General features: G+C 38.0%; 1 protein-coding gene across 5 annotated transcripts in view; it reads left to right on the top strand.

Moving 5' to 3' along the window:
• CFAP95 (cilia and flagella associated protein 95) overlaps positions 1-15,078 on the top strand; it is a 193,403-nt gene that overhangs the window by 63,520 nt on the left and 114,805 nt on the right. For all 5 annotated transcript variants that reach the window (XR_009541583.1, XR_009541585.1, XR_009541582.1 and 2 more), the window contains one exon: positions 14,313-14,431. Coding sequence is in view for 1 of the 5 variants with exons in the window: in XM_060154992.1 (XP_060010975.1) it covers positions 14,313-14,431 (119 nt within the window). In the remaining 4 variants the exon portion in view is untranslated. The remainder of the gene's footprint in view (positions 1-14,312; positions 14,432-15,078) is intronic.

The raw sequence follows: 15,078 nt of genomic DNA, 5'->3' as shown, positions 1-15,078 counted from the left end.
TTTGTTTTCTAATTGTACCTACTTACAAGTCCCACTTGTTCAATGAGCCAGTTGCCCATTTGTGTGTAAAATAGAAGTCTGTTCACATCTCTCTATCCCCTTTCCTTTACTTTAGTTTCCTTCATGATACTTCAATGACTGGACATACTTAAGACTTTTTAGTTGTTAATTGTCTTTCTCCCCCTACTAGAATACAAGCTTCATGAGAGAAGGGACTTTGGTCTGTTTTGTTCTCTGCTGTATCTCCCGTTCCCAGAATGGTGTCTGACACATAGTTGGTGCTCAATAAATATTTGTGGAAGGAAGAAGGGAAAGAAGACTGTATTTAACAAACATGTATTGAGGTCCTGTTATTTTGTTAAGTGCTGGGATAAGAAATGTATGCCAAGTTACCATGCTGAGTGCTGGGGTAAGAAACATAATTCAAAGCAAGGTCGCTGTACATCAGGAATTCACAGGCTTATGTGGTTAATGGGTACCTACAACCACAGTGGCAGTGTGCATGATGTGTGATGTGATACGGAGAAATAAGGATGCTGTGAGGGGCACTTGAACTGAAATGGATTGATGGGAGGGTCAAGGATGACTTCCTAGGGAATTCCCTGGCGGTCCAGTGGTTAGGACTCTGTGCTTTCACTGCCGAGGACCTGGGTTCACTCCCTGGTTGAGGAACTAAGATCCCACAAGCTGAGCGGTGGTACAGCCAAAAAAAAAAAAAAAGATGGCTTCCTAGTGGAGATGACCACCGTGAAGCTCCTGAGGTGAATGCTTAAAGGAACCATCTGTTGGTGGAATCTGGAAACATACTACCTAATTTTCAGTAGTGGCATAATCGAATTCCTACTCCAGTGGCCTCTCTGGCTTCAGGAGGCTGAGTGGGGCCATGGATTCACAGCAGAGCAGTAATTTAATTCAAGCCACTGGAGTTTCTCTGATTGTCTTATTAGTCCAAGTGATTATAGGAAATAGTGTTTTAAATTCCAATATTTTGTTTCGGTATTTTATTTGGACTTTATTGAGGTACTACTTAGCTATAACAGAGTGAGTCCCATGCAAAATAAATGATCAAGAGTACTTCTATCATTGTTTCTTCATTTGTAAAGTTCCTCACCCAACGACCCTCACGGCACTACCAAAGGCCCTGTCACAATGACTTACATAAGACCACTTCTGAGGAAGTGCTGCATGTTGAATCCCATAAACTCAGAAGGACTAAATACAGGGCAGATTTGATGCTGTGTCATAGAAGGTGAGAAATTTTAGATATAAAGGAACAAAGAGGAACTTGAGAAATTTCATTAAACAGATTCTTCTTATACAGCTAATGGATCAATGCCAAGGCATTTTTGGAACTAACAGGACAACACTGATGAGCAAATTAAGCTAGTATTAGTTTTAACAGCATCACAGTCACTTTGGACTTAAAAATGACAAATAAATGAAAAAAGTGTGCTAAAAGTGTACAAATGTGTGCTAACATTCATTTTATGAATAGATGAATACCTAAGTAGGTCTCAAATATGAGCTGTTCTAGTGGATGAAAATACAACATTTAAAAATTAGTGACCCTAGCAGGACAGGAATATAGACACAGACATAGAAAATGGACGTGAGGACACGGGGAGGGGGAAGGGTAAGCTGGGACGAAGTGAGAGAGTGGCATTGACATATATACACTACCAAATGTAAAATAGATAGCTAGTGGGAAGCAGCCCAATAGCACAGGGAGATCAGCTCGGTGCTTTGTGACCACCTAGAGGGGTGGGAAGGAGGGAGACGCAAGAGGGAAGAGATATGGGAACATATGTATATGTATAACTGATTCACTTTGTTATAAAGCAGCAACTAACACACCATTGTAAAGCAATTATACTCCAACAGAGATGTTAAAAAAATAAAAAAGGAAAAATAGATAGCTAGTGGGAAGCAGCCACATAGCACAGGGAGATCAGCTCGGTGCTTTGTGACCACCTAGAGGGGTGGGAAGGAGGGAGACGCAAGAGGGAAGAGATATGGGAACATATGTATATGTATAACTGATTCACTTTGTTATAAAGCAGCAACTAACACACCATTGTAAAGCAATTATACTCCAACAGAGATGTTAAAAAAATAAAAAAGGAAAAATAGATAGCTAGTGGGAAGCAGCCACATAGCACAGGGAGATCAGCTCGGTGCTTTGTGACCACCTAGAAGGGTGGGATAGGGAGGGTGGGAGGGAGACACAAGAGGGAGGGGATATGGTGATATATGTATATGTATAGCTGATTCACTTTGTTATAAAGCAGAAACTAACACACCACTGTAAGGCAATTATACTCCAATAAAGATGTTAAAAAATAATAAGAAAAATTAAAAAAAATAAAAATTAGTGACCCTAAAAGGGATATAATTATAATGGATCTGAGAAATTCAATTATCATTTACTTAATTGGTTCAGGTATGTTTTTCTTTGATTAACATAGTAGAATAGTGTTTTGAGCACTGCAATCTTACAGATGCTTCTAGCATTCAGATCTAAGTACCTGAAAGAGGCATATGGATCAAATTGTTGTAAATGGAGTAATTTTAAATGTCAGTGCAGGAGAACCACTTACACCAGGGAAAAGGAAGATATTTAGGGAGAGTGGGCTGTTGAGTCAGGGCTCCCTCTTGCTTCGTATCTCCATAATCTCTGAGTTTGGAGTTGATGCCACAGGTTCCAGCATTCTCTCCTGGATCTACTTTGGATTGTCTATTCCAATATCAGCACAATTGCATCTGCCTTTCCTGTTTTGGGAATTCTGTATAAATTTTGGCCAACTTGAGTGTACTTTCCTTATGCTGTAACTATGGGCTTATTAATTCTATCAAGTATCTTCTTTGTCATTTCTAGGGATTTGGAACATGAATGAAATGAGACATCTGCCATTTTGATCCCATTACCCTCCTTTGCAACTCTTTTTCTATATCAATAATCATGCCCTAATTTAACTTTTAGAGAAACTAGATTTTAATATTTCATGTATATCAATTTGCTTAAGCAAGTATAACTGTTAGGTTGAACAAATGGCACTCAAAAGGTGCAATCACACACACACACACATAGACACAGACACATTCTTTGCCTCCGTTGTCTATTCACCCTACTTTGTGGAATTAGTTCTTTCTCTACCCCTGGATAAGATCTTGTGCAATTTCCATAATTTTTATGGTCACTCTCAGATAATTAAAAGTCTTTTGGTCACATTTCAATAATTAAAATATCTCATCAAAATGATGAATTTTATTTAAGGTTAAAGATTTTCTTCTCCTCCAGCTAGAGTCTGCTCCAGGCCAGGGAAGTCTGCAGAGGAATGTGTGTGTAGAAGGAGGGTTAGCTGATTTTCTATTTCTTTGTTTAGTCTGCTCTGTCCTTCCCTCAGACAACTAGACAAATAAAAGGCCCTCTTGTGATTATTCTACTAATATTAATTACTTAACTGAGACTGCTTCTGTGACAAGCAGTGGTTTTGTTATCTGAAAGTGACCAGAAGAAAATATGGCACTTGTCCATAATTTATCTCTTCTAGGTGCAGGGAAAGAGCCATCCCATAAAGGCTAACTTGAACTGGCAGTAAAGAAAAATAATGAAATTATTTTTTGCACCCCGTAAGTCTCAGTTGTTCAAAATAATGATGGGAAGAGGGACTCCCTGCTTCTCTTGGATCCTTTAAATAATCTGTATGTGGTACTACTGTGTTCACTCAGACATGAAAGTAGAGCCACGAAAACAGAAAACAGGACAAAACTACTGCTGAGAAATAAGAATAGCCTTTTGGATGATTTTTAAAGGTAAAGACTTTTAACAAAGTATCTGTATTACTTTTTGATGATGACTTTTTTGGCAGTGGTAGGGGGAGTGCTGTTTAACAGGATAAAATAAGACTCTTCCTCAATTATGACTGAAGATCTAAGATAAAAAATGCCAACTTCTCCATTTCATAATGAGAGCATGCAGAGCATTTGGGCGGTAACTGGTTTTGAAACTCTTGATCTCTCATCCACATTGAAGGTTAAAAAAAAAGGAAAAAAGAAAGAAAATGTTGAAATTGAAGAGACCTGGATGAGAGTATTTGGAATTTGGGGGAGTCATTTGGAGGGGTGTACATGCTGGGTCCCATCCCTCTTGTCCCCACTGGCGGGGGGGTGGAAGCATGTCCTGCTCATCAAGCTATAGTGTGGGGCCTGAACATTATCAGACAGGCAATTTGATAAATGTTCCCCTGAAGTCAGGGGACTAGGTGGATTGGGATCTGACTTGTTCCTGAAGCAGCCTGTGGCATCAGAGGGGAGACTTGACTTGAGAATTACCTGCATTTCTGTCAGTATGGGTCAGAGGAGCATGCTTTCAGGGAACCCTATAGGGAAGCCAAAAAAGAAATGTCAATTGGGCATCATTTGAAATGAATCTTTCCAAGAGAGATTCTGCCAGGGGTAAGTCATCCTTAGCACAAAGAGACTGGTTACATTCAAATGTGGAAATTGAGGGGAAGCCCTAAGTGACTTGCTCTTTTCCTGTACCTGTTACCCAGGTTATATGTTTACTGGGTTTTCTTTTTTTTTTAAATAAATTTATTTATTTTTGGCTGCATTGGTTCTTCATTGCTGCACCCGGGTTTTCTCTAGTTGCGTTGAGCGGGGGGCTACTCTTTGTTGTGCTGCATGGGCTTCTCATTGTAGTGGCTTCTCTTGTTGTGGAGCACGAGCTCTAGGTGCACGGGCTTCGGTAGTTGTGGTGCACGGGCTTAGTTGCTCCGCGGCATGTGGGATCTTCCCAGACCAGAGCTCGAAGCCATGTACCCTGCATTGGCAGGCAGATTCCTAACCACTGTGTCACCAGGGAAGTCCCTGGGTTTTCTTAAGTGTAGCACATATAGGAAGAGTTCATCTTGGAAGATTAGAAATTGGGACTTAAAAAAATTGATACTCAGGAAAATGGGGAAAAGAATGATATCATGAAGTGCACATCCTGTACACACATTAGATATCTTTTATATTACCATTTGACTCAAACTAGATTTTATTATGCAAATTAAATGGAAATTTTAGTGATTAGCCTGTGAGTTGGTGCTGTGTTAATTTAGCTATCTCACATATCAAATTGCCAATCTCCAGTTTGTGATATATATATAAAGCCCCAAAGACTTTTAAACATATGGAAGTGCTTTTATATATTATCCACCCTATGTCAGGTTATGAACATTTCTAGACCAAAGTGATTTTTTACATTAAGATGGTGTAGGATTAGGTTTGCCTATGTGCAACAGAAACCAAAAATCAACAGTGGCTCTGCACATAAGGTTTTATTATTTTATGTAAAAAGTCTAGAGGACAGCAGGCCAGGACTGGTATGAAATTTCCATAAATTGTCAGAGACCTACTGCTTCTAGCTTCTTGCTCTGCCATCCCTTGTGTAGGGCCCAATATGGCTGCTGGAAATCTGTCATTATGTCCACATTCCATGCAGCAAGAAGAGAAACAGAAGCAGGACCTTTCCTGGAGGTTGTATATATTTATTCCATTTATGCCCTACTGTCCAGAACCAGTCACTGGTCATATCTGTGTATAAGGGAGACTAGAAAATGTAGTCTGAAACTTCACGGGCCCAGCTAAAATTTGGGTGTTCTATTATTGATGAAGATGGGAAGTCTAATATTGGGGGATAACATTTACCTCTGATACAGGAAACACAGAGGTTAAGAGTGGGCTCTGGTCTTGTTTATGGTTTCCTTTGCTGTGCAAAAGCTTTTAAGTTTCATTAGGTCCCAGTTGTTTATTTTTGTTTTTATCTCCATTTCTCTAGGAGGTGGGTCAAAAAGGATCTTGCTGTGATTTATGTCATAGAGTGTTCTGCCTATGTTTTCCTCTAAGAGTTTGATAGTGTTTGGCCTTACATTTAGGTCTTTAATCCATTTTGATTTTATTTTTGTGTATGGTGTTAGGGAGTGTTCTAATTTCATACTTTTACATGTACCTGTCCAGTTTTCCCAGCACCACTTATTGAAGAGGCTGTCTTTTCTCCACTGTATATTCTTGCCTCCTTTATCAAAGATAAGGTGACCATATGTGCGTGGGTTTATCTCTGGGCTTTCTATCCTGTTCCATTGATCTATATTTCTGTTTTTGTGCCAGTACCATACTGTCTTGATTACTGTAGCTTTGCAGTATGGTCTGAAGTCAGGGAGCCTGATTCCTTCAGCTCCATTTTTTGTTCTCAAGATTGCTTTGGCTATTCGGGGTCTTTTGTGTTTCCATACAAATTGGAATCTAAGGAAAAAAAAAAAAGGTCATGAAGAACCTAGGGGTAAGATGGGAATAAAGACACAGACCTACTAGAGCATGGACTTGAGGATATGGGGAGCAGGAAGGGTAAGCTGGGATGAAGTGAGAGAGTGGCATGGACATATATACACTACCAAACGTAAAATAGATAGCTAGTGGGAAGCAACCACATAGCACAGTGAGATCAGCTCGGTGGTTTGTGACCGCCTGGAGGGGTGGGATGTGGAGGGTGAGAGGGAAGGAGACGCAAGAGGGAAGAGATATGGGAATATATGTGTATGTATAACTGATTCACTTTGTTATAAAGCAGAGACTAACACACCATTGTAAAGCAATTGTACTCAAATAAAGATGTTAAAAAAAAAAAAGAGTGGGCTCTGGAGTCAGATGGCTTCTTACTGATTCTTGGCTCCACCACTTACTAGGTTGTAACTTTGGTCAAGAGTTTACAGTTTTCCATGTCTTTATTTCCTTGGGTGTAAAGTGGGGATAGAGTTTTCATGAGCATTTAATGTGAAGACATTTAGAATGGTGTCTGGCCATGTGCTCTTGTTATTACCATTATCCCCATGATTTATTGCAACTCAACTAAGCTACAGCCAGGATAGCCTCTGGGTTTTATTTAATACTCTAGCTCTAGAACTTAGTAGGATGCCTGGCACTTCACAGATATGGATGGATGAATGAATGAAAGAGTCAGACTGCATGTTTTGAATTGTGGAACTTCTACTTTTCTCTCTGGTTTAGCTGGGCATTACTTTATCCCTTTCAGCCTCAGTTTTCCCTTCTTTAAAATGAAGATAAACTATGCCAAAGGTCCTTCCTTTCTCCCTCCAGATCCACTCTCCACCCTTCTCAACCCTGCTCTGTGCCAAGCAGGCTGACCTTTATGGATTGCATCAGTGAGCTTTTTTGCCCTCTGGCCTCCTGTGAATTGCCAGGAATTGGCCTTTGGAAGGCACTGACAGTTGATCAGCAGTGGGAGGAGAGTTGGCTTGGACATTTATTCCTGTGATTTCCTCCCTGCAGGGCCATGGTTTGGCAGTGGCTGTATGCTATGGATTGAATATTTGTATCCTTCCCAAATTCAAATGTTAAAATTCTAACTCCTAGTGTGATAGACTTAGGAGATGGGGCATTTGGGAGGTGATTAATTCATAAGGGTGGAGTCCTCATGAATGAGATTAATGCCCTTATAAAAGAGACACCAGAGAGCTCCTTCCCCACTTCTGCCATTGTGAGGACACTGTGAAAAGATGGCTGTCTATCAGCTAGGAAGTAGGCACTCACCAGTCACTGCTAGTGCCTTGATCTTGGCTTTCCCAGCCTTCAGAACTGTGAGAAATAAATTTCTGTGTTCATAAGCCACTTAGTCTGTGATATTTGTAACATAGCCAGAACAGACTAAAACACTGTGTCTGTTCTGAAAGCCACAAGTATCAAGTGACCCTCTCTTTACAGCTGTAGATCATTCTGGGTTCCATAACTGCCCTACCCTATGCCTCCCCAATATTGCTGTCTTCAGGGTGCTTCATCATTGTTTGTTTATTTTCTGAATTCTGGCCACACTTTTATAAATAGATTCTTTATTAAACTCTATTCATTCCCCATTTGATTTTTCTTTTCCTTCTGCCATGATGATTGACATACAACACTCAGGGTTGCTTTAAGTATTTAGGGGAATAACATATATAAAGTGCTTAATATGGTGTCTGATACAGAATATGCAGTCAATAAACTTAAGAACCACTAGTGCTATTATCTATTTCCTTTTCATACTCATTATTTCAGTTTGGCAATATCTTTGTTTCATATAATTTTCAATGGTGTTGATTGATTTACTGAAATATTTTACTGTCAAAAATGATGAGATTCACAGAAAGAGAGACAAAATGAAAAGGCAGAGGACTATGTACCAGATGAAGGAACAACATAAAACCCCAGAAAATCAACTAAATGAACTGGAGATAGGCAACCTTCCAGCAAAAGAATTCAGAATAATGATGGTGAAGATGATCCAAGACCTCAGAAAAAGAATGGAGGCAAAGATCGAGAAGATGCAAGAAATGTTTAACAAAGACCTAGAAGAATTAAAGAACAAACAAACAGAGATGAAAAATACAATAACTGAAATGAAAAATACACTAGAAACAATCAATAGCAGAATAACTGAGGCAGAAGAACGGATAATTGACCTGGAAGACAGAATGATGGAAATCACTGCCAAGGAACAGAATAAAGAAAAAAGAATGAAAAGAAATGAGGACAGCCTAAGAGACTTCTGGGACAACATTAAACACACCAACATTCACATTAAAGGGGTCCCAAAAGGAGAAGAGAGAGAGAAAGGACCCGAGAAAATATTTGAAGAGATTATAGTCGAAAACTTCCCTAACATGGGAAAGGAAATAGCCACCCAGTCCAGCAATTGCAGAGAGTCCCAAGCAGGATAAACCCAAGGAGAAACATGCCGAGACACATAGTAATCAAACTGACAAAAATTAAAGACAAAGAAAAATTATTAAAAGCAACAAGGGAAAAATGAAAAATAATATACAAGGGAACTCGCATAAGGTTAACAGCTGATTTCTCAGCAGAAACCCTATAGGCCAGAAGGGAGTGGCACGGTATATTTAAAGTGATGAAAGGGAAGAACCTACAACCAAGATTACTCTACCCAGCAAGGATCTCATTCAGATTCAATGGAGAAATCAAAAGCTTTACAGACAGGCAAAAGCTAAGAGAATTCAACACCACCAAACCAGCTCTACAGCAAATGCTAAAGGAACTTCTTTAAGTGGGAAACAAAAGAGAAAAAGAGGACCTACAAAAACAAACCCAAAACAATTAAAATGGTAATACGAACATACATATTGATAATTACCTTAAAAGTGAATGGATTAAATGCTCCAACCAGAAGACACAGGCTGGCTGAAACAAGACCCTTATATATGCTGTCTATAGGAGACCCACTTCAGACAGAGGGACACATACAGACTGAGTGTGAGGAGATGGAAAAGATATTCCATGCAAATGGAAATCAAAAGAAAGCTGGAGTAGCAATACTCATATTAGATGAAACAGACTTTAAAATAAAGAATGTTACAAGAGACAAGGAAGGACACTACATAATGATCAAGGGATCAATCCAAGAAGAAGATGTAACAATTATAAATATATATACACCCAACATAGGAGCACCTCAATACATAAGGCAAATGCTAACAGCTATAAAAGAGGAAATTGACAGTAACACAATAATAGTGGGGGACTTTAACACCTCAGTTACACTACTGGACAGATCATCCAGACAAAAAATAAGGAAACAGAGGCTTTAAATGACACAATAAACCAGATAGATTTAATTGATATTTATAGGACATTCCATCCAAAAACAGCAGATTACAGTTTCTTCTCAAGTGCACATGGAACATTCTCCAAGACTGTTCACATCTTGGGTCACAAATCAAGCCTCAGTAAATATAAGAAAATTGAGATCATATCAAGCATCTTTTCTGACCACAACACTATGAGGTTAGAAATCAATTACAGGGAAATAAAACATAAAAAACACAAACACATGGAGGCTAAACAGTACGTTACTAAACAACCAAGAGATCACTGAAGAAATCAAAGAGGAAATCAAAAAATAACTAGAGACAAATGACAATGAAAACATGATGATCCAAAGCCTATGGGATACAGCAAAAGCAGTTCTAAGAGGGAAGTTTATAGCAATACAATCTTATCTCAAGATATAAGAAAAATCTCAAATAAACAATCTAACCTTACACCTAAAGGAAATAAAGAAAGAAGAACGAACAAAACCCAAAGTTAGTAGAAGGAAAGAAATCATAAGGATTGGAGCAGAAATAAATACAGTAGCAAAGATCAATAAAACTAAAAGCTGGTTCCTTGAGAAGATAAATGAAATTGATAAACCTTTAGCCAGACTCATCAAGAAAAAGGGGGAGAGGACTCAAATCAATAAAATTAGAAATGAAAAAGGGGAAGTTACAATGGACATCACAGAAATACAAAGCATTGTAAGGGACTATTACAAGCAACTCTATGCCAATAAACTGGACAACCTGGAAGAAATGGAAAAATTCTTAGAAAGGTATAACCTTCCAAGACTGAACCAGGAAGAAATAGAAAATATGAACAGACCAATCACAAGTAATGAAATTGAAACTGTGATTAAAAATCTTCCAAGAAACAAAAGTCCAGGACAAGATGGCTTCACAGGTGAATTCTATCAAATATTTAGAGAAGAACTAACACCCATCCTTCTCAATCTATTCCAAAAAGTTGCACAGGAAGGAACACTCCCAAATTCATTCTAGAAGGCTACCATCACCCTGATACCCAAACCAGACAAAGATACTACAAAAAGAGAAAATTACAGACCAGTATCACTAATGAGTATAGATGCGAAAATCCTCAACAAAATACTAGCAAACAGAATCCAGCAACACATTAAAAGGATCATACACCATGATCAAGTGGGATTTATCCCAGGGATGCAAGGATTCTTCAATATATGCAAATCAATCAATGTGATAAACCATATTAACAAATTGAAGAATAAAAACCATATGATCATCTCAATAGATGCAGAAAAAGCTTCTGACAAAATTCAACACACATTTATGACAAAAACTGTACAGAAAATAGGCATAGAGGGAACCTACCTCAACATAATAAAGGCCATATATGACAAAACCACAGCTAATATCATTCTCAATGGTGAAAAACTGAAATAATTTCCTCTAAGATCAGGAACAAGACAAGGATGTCCACTCTTGCCACTCTTATTCAACATAGTTTTGGAAGTCCTAGCCATGGCAATCAGAGAAGAAAAAGAAATAAAGGGAATACAAATTGGAAAAGAAGAAGTAAAACTGTCACTGTTTGCAGATGACATGATACTATATGTAGAAAATCCTAAAGATGCCAACAGAAAACTACTAGAGCTAATCAATGAATTAGGTAAAGTTGCAGGATACAAAATTAATGCACAGAAATCTCTTGTGTTCCTGTACACTAACAAAAAACCAGAAAGAGAAATTAAGGAAACAATCCCATTCACCATTGCAGCAAAAAGAATATAGTACCTAGGAATAAAGCTACCTATGGAGGTAAAATACCTGTACTCAGAAAACTATAAGACACAGATGAAAAAATCAAAGATGACACAATCAGATGGAGAAATATACCATGTTTTTGGATTGGAAGAATCAATATTGTAAAAATGACTATACTACCCAAACAATCTACAGATTCAATGCAATCCCTATCAAATTACCAATGGCATTTTTTACAGAAGTAGAACAAAAAATCTTAAAATTTGTATGGAGACACAAAAGACCCTGAATAGCCAAAGCAATCTTGAGGGAAGAAAACAGAGCCGGAGGAATCATACTCCCTGACTTCAGACTATACTACAAAGCTACAGTAATCAAGGCAATATGGTACTGGCACAAAACCAGAAATATAGATCAATGGAACAGCATAGAAAGCCCAGAGATAAACCCACGCACCTGTGGTCAACTGATCTCTGGCAAAGGAGGCAAGGATGCACAATGGAGAAAAGACAATCTCTTCAATAAGTGGTGCTGGGAAAACTGGACAGCTACATGTAAATGAATGAAATTAGAACACTCCCTAACACCATACACAAAAATAAACTCAGAATGGATTAAAGACCTGAATGTTAGACCAGACACCATAAAACTCTTAGAGGAAAACATACAACACTCTTTGACATAAAACATAGCAAGATCTTTTTTGACCCACCTCCTAGAGTAATGGAAATAAAAACAAAAAGAAACAACTGGGACCTAATGAAACTTCAAAACTTTTGCACAGCAAAGGAAACTATAAATAAGTTGAAAAGACAACCCTCAGAATGGGAGAAAATATTTGCAAATGAATCAATGAACAAAGAATTAATCTCCAAAATATATAAACAGCTCATGCAGCCCAATATTTAGAAAACAAACAATCCAATCCAAAAATTGGCCAAAGGCCTAAATAGACATTTCTCCAAAGAAGACATACGGATGGCCAAGAGGCACATGGAAAGATGCTCAGCGTCACTAATTATTAGAGAAATGCAAATCAAAACTACAATGAGGTATCACCTCACACCAGTTAGAATGGGCATTATAAGAAAACCTACAAACAACAAATGCTGGAGAGGTTGTGGAGAAAAGGCAACCCTCTTGCACTGTTGGTGGGAATGTAAATTGATACAGCCACTATGGAGAACAGTATTGAGGTTCTTTAAAAAACTAAAAATAGAATTACCATATGACCCAGCAATCCCACTACTGGGCATATACCCAGAGAAAACCATAGTTCAAAAAGACACATGCTCCCCAATGTTCATTGCAGCACTAGTTACAATAGCCAGATCATGGAAGCAAACTAAATGCCCATCGACAGATGAATGGATAAAGAAGATTTGGTACATATATACAATGGAATATTACTCAGACATAAAAGGAACGAAATTGGGTCATTTGTAGAGACGTGGATGGACCTAGAGATTGTCATACAGAGTGAAGTAAATCAGAAAGAGAAAAACAAATATTGTATATTTACGCATATATGTGGAATCTAGAAAAATGGTACAGGTGAACCGGTTTGCAAGGCAGAAATAGAGACACAGATGTAGAGAACAAATGGATGGACACCAAGGAGGGAAAGTGGGGGTGGTGGTGGTGGCGGTGGGATGAATTGGGAGATTGGGATTGACATATATACTCTGATATGTATAAAATAAATAACTAGTAAGAACCTGCTGTATAAAAGTAAATAAATCAATAAAATTTAAAAAAATGATGAGAGTATATCTAAGGTTAATTTTGGGGTTAACCTTATACCTTAAAACAAAATGATACCTAGTAATTTTTTCCCTAAAAGATAATGTCTTATTTTTCGTTAAAGTATAAAATATGAAGCCCAATACAGTGTCCCCTGCCATTGACTTGTGAACTTTGGAATCTGTGAGGAAGAGTAGTTGAGCTAAGAGTACAGGAGTCAGAGCTAGGAAATTAGGCTTGGAGGCTGGTGATTTATAAGGTTGAGGTCTTAGCGGGCAGTGGTCATAGAAGCCTAGGAGGAGACCAGGGAGCCAGGATCAGAGACTACAGTTAAAATTGCTTTGTGTAGGATGGGTTCTTAGTTTTACAGAGCCTTTTTATACTTAATAAAAATGGACCAAAGGAATTTGACTCTAGCTATGATACTCTTGCAGCTGAAGTCTCCAAATTTCTAAACAGTAGTTTCTCTTTTCTGAACAAATCTAGTGGAATTAATGTGATCTTGGGCTTCATTGGGTGTCTTAGGGAAGCTAGTCTTCAGATTTGGAGAAAGTAGTTGGTTTCTCGGTGGTGGTGAGTTCTGAATCTCTGCTGTGAACCTCCACATTTGTGATCTTCTAGAGTTTTGTATGGGAAGAATATTGAATCCTCAACACCCATTTTTTTCTGAGATCCTCTAGATATTACCATGATGCTTCTGCAATTGACTTTAGTACACCCTGTAATTATCAGGTTTTTCTCGTAGTGATAATTGCTTGATAATTCATTGAATTATCCTCTGTGATAGAGAATGGATAATGATGATGGTATCTGAAGTCCTATGTGATTTACAAAGTGATTTACAAAGTGATTGGTACATTTTCTTACTTAGAGAAGTTAAAATATACTAATCTTGAGAAGGAAATAGAAAGCAAATAAGCATTGGAATGTAGTTGAATGCGGTACTTTCCATTTCATGGAAACACCAACTTGATTTTTATTTTCCAACAAAACATAGTAAAGAATTGCCACTTTCACATATTTATGATGTAATCGTTGACTGCTTTGGGACATTTCTTATTTTTTAATGTTAATGGAGTCAACAATTAAAATCAGAATGTGCTTCAGAAATATATTTTAGTAACTGAGCATTTGTGGCAATTTATTTATTTTCCTTGTATGCGGCTTTTATTTTTCCAGATTTGGATATCAGAAACACATGAGAAAATGGCACAAGTTTGTTTAAACACAGAATTGGCTGAAATAAAGAGCAAGGCTTTATTGAATGAGGAAACGATGAGCTCTGGAATTATTGAAAGGTATGCTTCATACTGTCCTTTGCTTAGAACAGGCACATTCAGGAAAGGGTTTATATAAGTAGTGAAGAGGTATAGTGGCCCCAGGTACATATTACAGGACCACATCAAGCACAATCCACACATCTCAAGCTTCCACGCTTTCTGTTCATGCTGTTCCCTCTGTTTGGAATTCCTTTCCCTTGTTTGTTTGCCAATCAGCACTACGCATTCTAGGTCCCTCTAAAATGTCATTTCCCGTTTACACATTGTTTTCTGGTCCTGGTTCTGACGACTTAGGTTTGAACCCCATCTCCACAATTTACTTGTGAAAATTATGCAGTATCTATAATCCTCAGTTCATAAAATGGGCATTATGAAAGTATCTACTTTATAGGGTTGTTTTAAGTTTAGATGGAAAGTATGAAATGTGCATAAAAATACTGCCTGACATGCAGTAAGAATTAGGTAAGCTGTCATTAATCAGAATTAATTGCTCTCATATTCTGGCTCTCTGAGCATTTTATGTTCTACATAGCAGTTGGACTTACATTCAAGTTATTTATATGAAAGTGTTTCCTCTGAGATTGTTCCTTGAGGGTAGGAACTGTTTCTTAGTCACATCTGTAGTCCTGCAACCTGGCATAGCGCCTTTCCATGGAAATGTGTGA

Source organism: Lagenorhynchus albirostris, chromosome 7 (genome assembly GCF_949774975.1).
Source record: "Lagenorhynchus albirostris chromosome 7, mLagAlb1.1, whole genome shotgun sequence".
In the NCBI taxonomy this organism is placed as follows: Eukaryota; Metazoa; Chordata; class Mammalia; order Artiodactyla; family Delphinidae; genus Lagenorhynchus; species Lagenorhynchus albirostris.
The sequence above is the reverse complement of the archived record's forward strand: the minus strand, read 5'-3'. Positions and strand labels throughout refer to the sequence as shown.